Source organism: Mastigoproctus giganteus, chromosome 13 (assembly GCF_048544385.1).
Source record: "Mastigoproctus giganteus isolate SK-2022 chromosome 13, ASM4854438v1, whole genome shotgun sequence".
NCBI classification, from domain to species: Eukaryota; Metazoa; Arthropoda; class Arachnida; order Uropygi; family Thelyphonidae; genus Mastigoproctus; species Mastigoproctus giganteus.
The window spans coordinates 156507671-156522454 of NC_143587.1; the positions used below are offsets into that span (position 1 = coordinate 156507671).

At 36.1% G+C, this 14784-nt stretch overlaps 1 protein-coding gene across 1 annotated transcript in view; it reads right to left on the bottom strand.

The window, feature by feature from the left end:
- The window catches only part of LOC150076545 (uncharacterized), a 120720-nt gene that overhangs the window by 93562 nt on the left and 12374 nt on the right, over positions 1-14784 (bottom strand). Inside the window, exon 2 of the mRNA XM_090387199.1 lies at positions 2787-2981. Within this exon, the coding sequence (XP_090243325.1) occupies positions 2787-2981 (195 nt within the window). The remainder of the gene's footprint in view (positions 1-2786; positions 2982-14784) is intronic.

The following is a 14784-nucleotide window of genomic DNA, read 5'->3' on the forward strand; positions in this document are numbered from 1 at the left end:
GTGGTCATTCCCTGACCTTTCCGCATCCTCCGTATTTGGGGGTGACGGGCTCGAACACCGGTCTAATCAAGAAGCGTGTGCTACACATTGCTGCTCCTTCCCACCTGGCTACGGAAGCGCCTAACTGCCAACTCTTAAACTACCTAGAAACCTTCCGTCTGATCAACGAACACCAGTATGGATTCCATCAGTGTCGATCCACTGGTGGTATTTTGGCTTATGTTAACCATTTATGGACTAATTATTATTAGCCATATGGTACAAGGAAGCCTGAGGCATATGCTGCAAGCCAAAAAAAATAAAAAATTCCAAGTTACCCCCTGTGAGAGAGAGAGAGAAGTATAAAGGAATCACCAAGAAAGAGAAGAATGATGATATCCAGCTCAGGACCCTGGGTTTGCCAAGCCCATACTCACCAGATGTGAGCCCCCAGGGTTAATTCAATGGAAAGGTTCGGTGAAACACAAGTAGTTGCTCTTGACATCTCAAAGGCTTTCAATCATGTTTGGCATAAAGGTCTTCTAAACAAGCTTCCATCTTATGGTTTGCCAACTGTTTTTAGTAATTGGTTATCCAGTTTTCTCTCTGATCGCTCACTGAGGGTGATGGCTCTGTCTTCTAACTTCTACGCTAATCCCGGTGTCCCCCAAGGTTCAGTTCTTTTCTCCACACTCTTTTTCTCACGTATATTAATGACCTTCTTCCATTGACTGGAAATCCTATCAATACTTTTGCCGATGATAGCACATTGCATTCCACTTTCCATTTTGAGAAACCTTGTCCTGCTCAATCAGCTTCAACTTCCCGAAAATCTGCTACCAATTCCTTAAATGCCAATCTTCAGGTAATTCTCCAGTGGGGCAAAGACAACTTTGTTGATGTCAACTCTTCTAAAACTCAGTCTTGTCTTATATCTCGCATAAAGGATTCTTCTGCTCCTATGCTTATCTTTAGGGACACTCCGATTTCTAGGCAAAATGATATTTCTTTTGGGTTTTCTCTTTCGCTCTCGGCGTTACTTTTCTTCGAAACAGCTGCTCACTCTGTATAAATCGCAAATCCGCCCTGCCATGGAATATTGTTTCCACATCTGGGGTGGTGCCTCCAAAACCTGTCTCAGGCTTCTTGATTCCATTCAGAAGAGGGCAGTTAGGTTAATTAATGATTCATCTTTAAAAAGTCTCTCCACTCGCTCTCTCATAGACGTACTGTTTCTGCTGCATGCCTCTTCTACCAATACTTCCATGGGCACTGTTCTTCTGAAGTGGCTTCTATAATTCCCGCTCTCTCTCTTTCAAAACAGTCCAAACAAGTACCGCCACCAGCCAACATCCATTTACTGTCCAACTTCAAACTCACAGAACCAACTTTTCATCTTCCTTGTTTATTCATTCAACTGCCGTTTTCTGGAACAACCTTCCTTCATACGTATTTCCTGAAAATTACAGTCTACAGAAGTTCAAGTCCAATGTCAACAAATATCTTCTTTCGTCTTCTTAACCTCCAACCCAAGCACGGTACTAAGTATTATAGGTTCTAATACCTCTCGTGTTTGGAGTTTACATAAAAAAAAAAAAAAACCTCACTCACAATTATATAGCAACAAAGAAAGAGAACAATGAGTTTTTACCACAGTGTTATATATTCAGCAAGAGGGTAATTTACCTGTGATTTATCTGTTATACCTTAAAGTGTGTTCCCCTTGCAAAAGTGGGCAAACTAAAATATATGCCAATTATTCTCATTTAACTGTTTAGGGATCAAAAAATAATAATTACTGCTCTTACTTTACATATTCTAAAGAAACACTGCTGATTAACGTTACATGTAGGTATATAAAATATTTTTTTTTTTTGTAGTCGTTGGCGCATCGGCTTCTGTGACCATAGTGCACCTCCCAAGGTTTTTGCAGTACTTTGATCCAAGCCCGAGGTGGGATTTGAACCCGCAACCTTTGGGTTGCCAGGCAGGCACTTTACCAAAACCTGGCTAGCCCGGTCGGCATATCTATTTGTTCATAAATATAATTTAAAATAGTTCTAAATAGTAAAAAAAATAATAAATAAAAATAAGTAAAGGGAAATTCTGTTGCTGTAAAGGCATAACAGATTTATAGGACTATTTAAACTCTTAAATCAGTATTAAACTAATCAGAGCTTTCTGAATTTTAACCAATGAGATTGAGATATAGGAGAGATACTTTTTCTTGCCTTTTCCAAATCACCCTCATCAAAAATTAGATATCACTGCATTATCTGTGATACACTTCTCGTCTTCTGATTGTGGTATCACTGTGTCAGCATTACTAAAATCTCCATTAATCACAGCTTTCTGAAATTTTAACTAATGAAGCAGGGGAAGAATACTAATTCATCCCAATAAAGTTGGTCAAAATTTGGGAAGACTGTAATTGCAACCCTCTAAAACTACAGTCTTAGTTAATTAAAGCATTCTGAAATGTTAACTAAGATTTGGGGAGAGGTAGAATACTAATTCATAATATGTGGGAAATTATAATTTTGAACCCACAAAGCTACAGCATCTGCAGTTAGTAGTACATTTAGGACATGCTGAATCTGAGAGAAAAAAAAGAGGAACTAAGCCATGTCCAGTGACTTCAAAATCAGTTTTGCATGCTCTTTTTCTTTCCCCCCCTAATTCTTTGAGACATACCTGTCTGAATGCCAATCCTGCAGAACCCTCTAAGTAGACCTTAAATTACAGTTCATATTACAGAAAAAATATGTCAGTGAATTTCTGTGAAAAAAAATAAATTTATATTTTACCAAGGTCTACTTCATTGCTGACAAAGGGATCTAATCTATCTACAGGAGGTCCTTCCCACCTAGATTCATACAGCAGTGTAGTATGAATGCCAAGTTTTACTTCCAGGTACTGAAGTATTGACTCAAAATATTCCACAGGAATACTTGGCGACAGATAAGTAGCAGCACGGAGCCTTGGAATTTGATGAAATGCCACTGAAAAAAAAAAGAAACAAATAGAACTCTTTAAAAAAAAAAATTAATTTAAAAAATCTTCCTGTTGCACACATACATACATGGAATGTACAGAAAATTTTCCCCTTGCAAAAGTGGGCAAACTAAAATATGCCAATTATTCTCATTTGACTGTTTAGGGATCAAAAAATAATAATTACTGCTATTACTTTACATATTCTAAATAAACACACTGTTGATTAACATTACATATGGGTATATAAAATATGCATTTGTTCATAAATATAATTTAAAATAGATCTAAGTAGTAAAAAATAAATAAATTAAAATAAGTAATTACATAAGTATATAAATAAAAATAAATATAACTATAGCCACTTCAACTGGTACTGTACATCAAATTCATTTCACAAACAGTGATCTTGATTCCAATCTTAATTACGTCTATTCCCACTTACAGTTTGCCAAGCTCACTTACTTATTCTGAGAAAATTCCAATTATCAGTTTCCTCAACCACTGCTTATCTTAACTATTCACCGTACAAGTGCTTTTACTTCAAAGATAGTACTTGCTCATATGTCTCCTCTGATATATTCCTTGTGAAAGACCCAGTAATTTGAAATCTCCTCTTTTTGATTTTGTCTGGCTTAAAATCTCCCCACCCCATTCATCTGTTGCCTCTATCAATCTCTCAACTCCACTAATCACTTGGAACTTTGACTTCCTTTCTCTGAAACTGTACTTTTTTCAGTAAAACTTTTAACAATGAGGTAATTTTCCTTGGTAAATTTATGTTCCCAAATCAAGCTGGCTTCAATCTTATAATCACATAGACCCAGCTATTTGAGAGATTGTGGCTTTTGCAATTACTAATGATCTTGCACAGTTTGTTCATTTACCTATCAGAATAACAGACGTTCTTGTTCTTTTTCTCACAAATAACCCTTCAAAGTGCACAGAAAAACATCGGTGGTCCTCTAGAAACACCAGATCACAATTTGGTGATAGTTTTCTCCAATGGAGCCTTTCTCCTGTAGCTATTCTTAGCCATTCTGGCACTACAAGAATACAAAATGGGATGATCTGCGAGATTTCTATTCTAATTTTCCTTGAGTGGATTATTGTTTTAAATTTTCTGATGTCAATGTTTGATAGATCACATCGGCAAAATTATTTATTCCTTTATTCTACATTTCACTTTGAAACCTTGTCCTTTATCTAAACTTTGGTTTTCCAATAAATGTAACAGGGCTATTCAAGTTAAGAATGATGCATATTAAATTTCTTTGCAACTGGTTGGTATTCAAATCTCCAGGTTCATTTTCTGCCAACACTAAAGACTGCCACAATTGCAAAGCAGTTATTAATCAATGCAAACTAGATTTTAAACAGAGTGGAAAGCTTTCTTTTTGTCCAAATGGTAGTTGACCAGGGTAAACTACTACTTATTGTTCCTAGTACATTCTCAGTCTCCTGTCAGAAGAATTTTGAACAATCCTGATGCCAAGAAAAGTCCATGTCTTGATGGCATTCTCTATTTGTTTTTCTCAAAACCTGAGCTCCTGTTCTGTGTCAATTTTTTACACTTTCTTATTCTGCTAGTGTTTTTCTTTCTGCTTGGAAATTTGCTCATATCCAGCTATTTCCTAAAAAGGGAAATTTTTTTTTTTTTTTTTTTTTAGCATTAGCAACTAAGGCCATATTGCTCCGGGGATATACAGTGGTCATTCCCTGACCTTCCCGCATCCTCTGTATTTGGTAGTCACGGGCGGGCTCGAACCCCGGTCTAATCAACAAGCGTGTGCTACGCACTGCTGCACCTACCCACCTGGCTACGGATGTGCCTAAAAAAAAAAAAGGGTGACAAATCCCTCCTATCCAATTATTGTCCCATTACACTTACTTCTATACTTTTCAAAGTAATGGAGAAATCCATTAACCACCAACTCCTAAACTATGTAGATGGCTCCCTGTCTCTAACTTCTCCACTAAATCTAGTTTTCCCCAAGGTTTAGTTCTTTCTCTCACTCTTCTCTTGTATATTATTACCCTCTTCCACTGACTGGAAATCCTATTGTACATTGCATTCCACCTTCTAGTTTGAGAAACCTTGCCCAGCACAAACAGCTTTAACTTCTCAAATACCCACTACCAATTCTAATGTCAGGTAGTCCTCCAATGAGACATAGATAACTTAGATAATTTCAATCCTTTTAAAACTCAGTCCTGTCTTAAAGCTTACAAAAAGGCTTCTTCTGCTCCTATGCTTATCTTTGATGGCACTCAGATTTACTGAAAAGGTTGCATATTTCTATTAGGGATTACACTGACTTCTAAATCTCTCTCTTGGCATAAACAGATCATAAATATTGCCTCCTCTGCTGTTGTTGTTTGGTTTTTAGGAGCATTAGCAACTAAGGCCATATTGCTCCAGGATATGCGGCGGTCATTCCTTAACCTTTCCGCATCCTCCGTATTTGGTGGTGACGGGCTCGAACCCCGGTCTAATCAAGAAGCGTGTGCTACGCACTGCTGCTCCTTCCCACCTGGCTACGGAGGCGCCCCTCCTCTGCATTTCCTCTTTTTGATTCTGTCTGAATTAAAATCTCTCCACTCCATTCTAATTCATGTGTTGCCTCTAAAAGATGGTAGTCTCATAAATGTTCTATTTCTGCTGCATGTCTTTTCTATAAATAATTCCATGGATGCTGTTCCTCTGAGTTGGCATCTATAACTCTCTCTCTCAAACCAGTTCAAACATGTGCTGCAACCAGTCAGCATCCATTTACTGTTCAACTTCAGTTTTCTAGAACAACCTTCCTTCACATGTACTTTGTGAAAAAATCTACAGAAATTCAAGTCTGTTGTCAACAAATATCTTCTGTGTTCTCAACCTTCAACCCACATGGTGGTAAGTACTATAGTTTCTAATAGTTTTTGTATTTGGGGTTTTCATAAAAAAAAAAAATTACTAATTTACAACAGTGGAACCCCAATTTAGGGTTTTCCTACATTTAGGCATTCTTTTATGTTATCAGACAAAGTACCATGTAAGTAATGCATTATTTTCCTTAATGAATTTAGTGTACCTCTATTTAAATATTTATCCATATTTTAAGTACATTATTTCAGAAAAAAAAAAAGCAATTACTTATGCTTCTTATCTAACAGCAGTTTACAAGTTTCCGTGTTTTGTCAGACACATTAAAGAATGATGCATCAGAAAACTTGATTATTATATCTATATATATAAAATAATAATGCAATTTTTTTTTTTTTTTTTTTTTGTATAAACATTGAAAACCCTTAATGACATTTGCTATTTTACCAAACAGTTTCAGTTTCCAAAGATATGCACATTTCCTTGGAGCCTCCTTAGTCTCCATTTTTTATTTTCATTTAATTCTTTCACTATTTTAAATTGCTTTTATCATACCAAAATAAAAAAAAAAAATAGTTGTTGTTCTGGAGGCTTAATGGCACATAAGCTGCTAAGGCTATAATGTGCCTATTCACTTATTATATTAAAACATGAGTTTTCCCTAAATCAAAAGAAAATCTGAAATCAGAAATAATTGAAAAGCCCAGTTTGCCTCAGAAAGTCAAAAAATTCAGAAATATTTGCCTTTTCACCAATGAGATTTTCAAGGGTTATTGGTTTATGAAGATTAACCAGTGAGATCAAGGATGAAGTTCTGGCTTGTTTATAATAGGGGCAGGTAATAAGAATATGTTTTATAGTCAAATTATTAGAACAATGTGTACATTGTGGTAGATCATCTCCTGTGAGTAAATGAAGGTGGGTCAGATGGGTATGTCCTATTCTTGCCCTTGAAAGGACTACTTCTTCTTGTCTCGATGTACGGATACTGGAGCGCCAAATTTTCGGATCACGTTTAAACTGAAAGAGTTTATTATTAGTCTGAGAGTGCCAGAGTGCTGTCCATTGTGATAGGCAAGCAGCATGAACGGTTAGTGCATAATCTGATGCTGGAACAGGGATATTGATTAAATAAAAAGTAGTTGGATTTTTTTGCAGCTTTATCGGCCAGTTCATTGCCTAAAATACCGGAATGGGCTGGAATCCAGCAAAAAAGTGACCAGTTGGTTGCGTTCTTTAATCTGCAGTAATAAGCTTCTGATTTCAGCAAGAATAGGGTGAACTTTATCTGAGGAATTACATAACGACATGATTGAGCTGAGGGAATCAGTGTAAATAACTGATTTTAAGGAACTGTCAGAATAGAGATTTTCTAAAGCTAGTTTAATTGCATATAATTCAGCAGAAAATATACTAAATTCTGATGGAAGGGAAACTGATACAGTTGTATTCGGAAACACTGCAGCTGCTCCAACATCTTAATTAGATTTAGAGCCATCTGTATAAATTGGGGAGAAATCAGTATATCTTTGAGTGTGAACTGCATAAATTTGTTTGACATTTGATGCTTGCAAAGTATTCTTTCTCCATTGACAGAGATGTGTCACAGGTTGGAAGAGGAGGAGGAGCCCGTGGTGGCTGAGTATAAGTTGCCACCTGCTTTACGGAATGGATGGAAATATTCCAAACTTGCACCAATTCAAGAAGGCGAAGACCAGCTGGCTTTATTTACTATACTAGGTTTGTTTCTGTATAGGATTTCTAACGGTGGGTTGAAAAGGTATGACTGAACGGGATGAGAGGCACAACTTTGTATCTTGACAGCATATTTGAGTAATAGTGTTTTTCTGCGTAAAGTTAGTGGGGGCTCGTGAGCATCAATGTAGAGACTGTGCTGGCGAAGTTCTGAATGCACCAATTACAATTCTCAGAGCACTGTGCTGAATTGGATCAAGCCAGCATAATGCGCTCTTTCTGGCAGAATCATAGATTGGAGCACCATAATCGAGATGGGATCTGATTAATGCCCTGTATAAACGAAGAAGCGAGGTACGATCTGCACCCCACGTTTGGGCAGATAAAGCTTTGAGTATGTTTAAACTTTTTTAGACATGAGGTCCGTACATTTTTAATATGATCTAGGAAATTTAACTTGTTGTCAAGGATTAATCCAAGAAATCTGATGTTGCTGGTGACTGGGACAAAGATGTTAGAAATTTGAAGTTCAGGATCTGGATGAAGTTTGCGTTGTCTACAGAAGTGGATGGCAACTGCTTTCTGCTGCGAGAGCTGATAGCCATTGAGGCTCACCCATTGTTGAATTTTATTAAGTGATATCTGAAGCTGTCTTTCAATAGACCTCATGTTTTGAGAATGACAGGAGATCGAAAGGTCATCTGCATAAAGGTAAGTCTCAACTGTATTTGGAAGCTGCTTAGTGATAGAATCTATTCTCAGAGCAAAAAGAGTGGCACTCAGTACTGATCCCTGTGGAACACCTTCTTCCTGTATGAAAGTTGTGGAAAGGGCATGTTGGTATCGAACTTGAAGTGATCTAGTATGCAAGAAGTTCTGAACAAATATAGGAAGGTTGCCTCGTAGTCCGAGAAGGTAAAGTCACTAAGTATACCATACCATACCATACCGCCAGGTGGTATCAAAAGCCTTCTCTATGTCTATTGAAACCATTACTAGATGTTCATATTTGACAAAAGCATTACGGATGGCAAATTCAGCCTTGACCATAAGATCTAAGCATGACCTGTTTTGACGAAAGCCATATTGATTATGGCTCATCAGCTGTTCCGACTCAATAATCCAGACGAGTCTTCTGTGGACAATTTTCTCAAGAATTTTGCTGAGACAGCTTGAGAGAGATATGGGTCTATAGCTATTGGGGTTGGATGGATCTTTTCCAGTTTTCAGGAAAGCCAAAACTGTAGAGTGATGCCAAGTAGCTGGAAAAACATTTTCTAAAAATATGCGATTGTAAAAGACCAGGAGGCAGCGCAAAGCTTTGTCATCAAGATGTTGTAGCATGACATAATAAATCCCATCTGGCCCGGCAGCACCATTGCAGGCGGTTTGAATGACATGTGAAAGTTCAGAATATTGCAGAGGTTTGTTATATGGGAGAAGACGGGCAGTTTTAAAATGAATAGCATGTTTTTCTTCAGTGTTTTTAATTCTTTGGAATGAGGTAGGATAGGCTGTTGCTGCTGAGATTTCGGCAAAAGTATTGCCCAAAGCATTAGCTATATCTACTGGATTAGAGAGAGATCTTTCCCATTCCAAGAGAGGATTGGAGAAGGTATGGTAGGAAACTTACCAGACAGCTGTCTAATTTTTTTCCATATTATTTTGGAATCAGTATTTCTGTGAAAACTGGAGGCAAAACGGATCCAGGATTCTTTCTTTGCTTGCTTTTGTATAAAGCGTGCTTTTGCCCTTAATTTCTTGTAATTAATGAGATTAACTGTGCTCGGACATTGCCGAAACAAATTCCAGGCTTTATTTTTTGCTCTCTTTGCTGTGGTGCATTTATCATTCCACCAGTAATTATGATGCTTTCGGCCCAGGGGATTTGATAGTGGTATTGTGTTTTTAGCCACATTTAGAAGATGCGACGTGATGTAATCTGTCACATCATCAATATGTTGGAGGCGGATTTTTTCCTCATCAAGGTCGATTGATGATTGAAATTTTGCCCAGTCTGCTCGGACAAATTTCCACTTTCTGCAGGGTTGAATTGAAGGAGTCTTTGCTTTCAGAAAGTTGCATACTATTGGGAAGTGGTCACTGCCCATGGGATCATTTATTACATACCACTCTATGGTTGGGACTAGTACTGGTGAACAAATAGAGAGATCTATTGCTGAAGTGTGTCCTGCTGGGAGCTGTACATGTGTTGATGCACCAGTATTGAATATACTGAAATTTAGTGCCTCTAAAAAGCTTTTAATTAATCGGCCCCGTCTATCCAATTTAGGAGAGCCCCATAATGGGTGGTGCCCGTTAAAGTCCCCTAATATACAGAGAGGTGGAGGTATCTGTATAAAGAGGTCTTCAAGATCTTTTAAAGAGTAAGTACAATTTGGTGGTAGGTAGATTGAGACAAGTGTTATTGCATTATGGAGAGTTATGCGAACAGCAACAGCTTCAATTTCAGTTTGGAGTGTGATATGCCTAGTTGGGATCGTCGAGTTTACTAGGATTGCTACACCACCATGGGCAGCATTAGTGGTATTTCGATCTCTTCGATAAAGGCAATAGTTCTTTATCGAAGGAGAAATTTGTGAGGTCAGGTAAGTTTCCTGTAGACAGAAGGCAGCTGGAGAAAATCAGTTAATTAGGTATTTAATATCGTCAGTGTTACAACGAAAACCTCTGCAATTCCATTGTAAGATACTGTGGTTCATTTAGGTTTAGTTGGGGATGATTCAGACTGTTTTTTTTGTTTGAGCACTTTTTCCGGTCTTTTTTTTGGGAAGCTGGGGCGCCCAGTATCCATAGTGTCATTTGCATGAAGTTCTAGTATGGGTTCTTCAAGATCTGAGTGTACGTCTACTTCCATACTATTGGTGGATGATTCAGGTTTCTTGTTGTCTTTGGTAGTTTTTAATTTTTTTTTATCATGCAAGAGTGTCCGAGTATCAGTTGGGATGCTGATTGGAGTGTTGGTTGATTCACTGGTTTTAGTTTGATGTGTGTCTTTTCCTGAATTAGATAATGTATTTTTAACCCAATTAGCCATAGATGTGCTGGGGGGTATTGATACATCTGTTTGTACTGCTGTTGAAATAAAGCTTCGAGTGTGAGATGCATATGAACGACCGGGCATGGTCAACATAACCTGTCTGCGTGCCTCAGGGTATGTGACTTTGTGTTCAATTTTATATTTTTGAATTTTTTTCCCTGTTTTCCACATTTCACAGGATTTTGAAAATGCTGAGTGACTTTCTTTGCAGTTGGGGCAAATGGGACTTGATGCTGAACAGTCTGCTTGTGCATGTTCCTTGGAACCACAAATAGGACAAATAGCTTCTCCTCTGCATGCTTGTTGGGAATGTCCATATTTTTGACATTTAAAACAACGAATGGGATTAGGAATATAAGGCCGAATTCGGCAGTTTAAATAGCCAGCTTTTACTGAGGATGGCAAATCTGGGGTACTGAAGGTTAAAATGATTGACCTAGTTGGGACAAGATTTCCATCTTTTTTAATCATTATGCGTTTGGCGTTGGTTACTTTTTGATTACTCAGTTTTTGAACTAATTCCTCTTCTGATATTGTAAGTAGGTCCCATTCGGTTATAATGCCTTTCGAGGAATTTAAGGTGTTGTGTGGAGTAACAGATACTGGCAAGCCACCGAATGTCGTTGTTTTGAGCAGCCACTCGGAATGTTTGGAGTTGGCTGTTTCAATTAATAGGTCTCCAGATTGCAGTCGTTTAACCATTTTTGGTGTTCCAGCAATCGATTCCAGAAATCTTTGGATGATGAATGGTGATAATTTTCCGACAGGTTGGTTGGAGAGAGAGTGTATCACCAGAAAGTTTGGCATTTCATTGCACTTCTCTTCGGAGCCTTTTTGGTTGGTTCAGGTCTTCATCGTTTGGTTTATCTAGCCTTGAGTTTGAAGGCTCTAGAGGTGGATATTCATTTTTATCCACCGTTGCTCCTTTTAGCCCTGGGGGATAACTTTTCCCCCAGATTACCGGCCCCGCCACGGGGAGGCAGGAGCAGTGCCGCTCGGAGGCCAAGCGGTTGAAGTGTTAGTTGATTAATAGAACAAGAAATACAGGAAAAAGAAAGGTGTGTTTCCTTTCTGTGTTCTAACTAGTGGTTTTCAAGTATAGAACTAGTTTTAAAGAAAAACTGGTGATAGAAATGTAGGAACTTAAAAGGAAATAACTTCAATCACTTTACAAGAGCTCTCTATATATATCACAAGAATATCGCTTGGCCTCGAAATACGTTTGGCACCCGGGGCCAAAAAAAAAAAAAGTAAATTAAAATGAAAAAGTAGAGTATTCTGCCCTTATTTACATTCAATATTTGTTGAGGCATAAATGAAACGCCAAGAAAAGAGAAAGTATGCAAACAGTATTTGTTTAATTAATTTTAAACCTCCAACACCACAGTAAGTAGGGAGGGAAAAAGTTAATCAAAAGGATAACAAAGGATATTTAAAATTTGCAAATGACTAGAAAATGAATTGGCACAATGGCTCCAAGCAATTGGGAAGGAAATATTGCTATCAGTGAAAAGTTTCATAAGGAAGAAAAATTATTTATGATTATTTTAAAAAATTATATAATTTAAAAAAAAAAAAAGCACTATATTTGGAGAAGATATTAATGTTTGAAACTGTCTGCAGATACTCATTCAAGGTTAAAGATGCCATCATGACCTTACTGACAATGTACGCTTCAACCTTCTTATATAGTAATATAGAAAGAAAGAAAGTTAGTAAATTGTAACAAATAACTAATACTTATGGGCCAACGCACTTGTTACAGCAATTATGCATTACGACCATAATGTGTATAAAATACGTTGTATAATATTGAAGACAATACCAAGATGGATTTAAAGAAATGCAAGGGATAAAGTAATAAAGGTTTGTATATATAAATATATATACAAAAAAATTAAAATATATACATAACTTATTGTTGTCTACCCACAATCTAGATGACTTCAAAATAGATATATAAATGGGTATTCAATGTAACTCTATAAAAGGAATTGTTTAAAGAGTTACATAAGAAAAAAAAGGTATACAGTTGATGAAATGGTTCAGTGAATGCAAAATTAATAAATAGGTACGACAGATGCACCTAAAAGTGCAAAGCAGCATTAAAGGATGCACGAATAAATATAAGTTGTATTAAAAAGTATTAAATATGCATAAATGGATGCAATAGTTATACAAAAAGTGTCAGCAACTAGCAGAGTGAGGAAAGTAGAAAAAGAAGTGTAGTAGATTTATGAAAGAATGTTAAATCCAGTGGGCCGGAACACACTGGAACGACGTTCTGGTACTTTTTTTCTAAATGTCATAATAGAAAATCATTAAATTTATACACCTAATATTATGAAACAGGCATTATTTCAAAAGGGAGGGAGAAATAATATCTATTTTATCCATTGCTACTAAAAATATATATTAATAGTAACCTAAACATGTGGCAAGTTTATTGTTTATTAAACTACATGGTCCACCATTAGAATTATGGAATCCATATTTTATGTCCGAACTTTTTGCGGTCTCATCATTCTGCTGTTGACCAACAAAACAAAAAGGGCAGTCGCACAAGAATACGTAAATCAGTCCTGTATGGGAATTTCTATGATTCTTCTGAACAGAATTTTTTTTATTATTTTGGAGTTTGTTTTTTTCTTTTCTGATTTTAATTTTTTTCTTTGTTTTTTACTTTTGAAATTTTTATCTAATAGTTATAAATAAATACTGAACAAATATTCTAATCTTTGACTTATTTATTTTTGCAAATGAAAAAAGCAAAAAGGTAACTATTTGCAGTTAATCGGACGAGCATTCCGGTACTATTTTTTTTAGCAATACATCTCTGGTTAAATCCCTGAGGTTATGATAAATTAAGAAAAATTATGGGCTGAATTACCAAGCCAATATAAAGTGGGGAACTGTAAAGGAAAAGTAGTACATCAAAATAATAATAATCTTAATACAATTTTTAATATAACAAAATTATTTTTAATAATAATTTTAATACAACTTACACACACACACACACACACACACAGTGGTGTAGCTACTGACTTTTGCACCAGAGGCAGATCCCTCTGGACTCTGCCACCTAAATAATGTTATCAACTTAAAATCAATTAAGTTAAGTTTACTTAAAACTTAATTGATTTTAAGAAATCACAGAAAACTAAGGAACGTTAAAAATTCAGTGAGTAAAGTATAGTGTATTTACATAGTATTTAATATAATAACAAAAAGAAAAAAGGGATACAAAATGTGAAAAATCAATAAAAGATTTTTATTGTTTCCGTGTTCATGTCTTCATTTCGGAAAAAAATTTATCAATAACTTTATCGAAATTAATTTTACTGGCATATTCATTTTCAATATATAATAGAGCTAGATTTGATAATCTAGCCTGACCCATTGATGAGCAGAAATAATTTTTAATATGGAAAAGCTTCTTTCGCAAGAAGCTATAGATACACATACTATTAAAAAGAACCTTAAATGTAATAATAAATTTGGTCGAGATTCCGAAAAATCCCACTTTATAATAAAATCTACAAATCGCAAAACTGTCCACCATTTAGCTTTCTCAACAGTTGCTTTTGCAGCTGACGTCTTAGTCGGCAAATTTCTAATACAATTTCTTCATGGCAAAATTAATCTAAAATTTTGGTCGGCTTTGAAATATGCATTTCATATTCTTTGCGACAACCAAATTATACGGCTGAATAATGGCAAACATTAAAAGAATTCCATCCACTGCTTTCGAACAAACCTCCAATTCTTGACGAAACCTATCCAGCCATTCATACATCACTCTTTTTAAAATTCTTTTTGGAGTGATCCAGCATCCTTCGTCATTTCTTCTGACATTTGTTTTTTTACCCTTATTCTTCCTATTGAAATTCCCATTTTCTCAAAAGTTGTATTTGCAAATTGAAGAGTCCTTTCTACAATTTTATTTCTTTCTTCATTAATAAAAAAAAAGTTTAAATCTGTAACTTTACAAAACATGTTTCCAGGCTTATTCCAACTTCTTGTAAAAAAAGTTGTGAGGTATTTTGTAGAATTTTGTGCCAGAAAGAAATAACTTAGAAAAGAAATATTGGATGATAAAATTTCAGTGGTCCCTCTGGTATCTATATTCTCTTAAGGTTCGCACAATGTTTGTAGAGTGAAAGTTATTTTTTCAAAATTCATT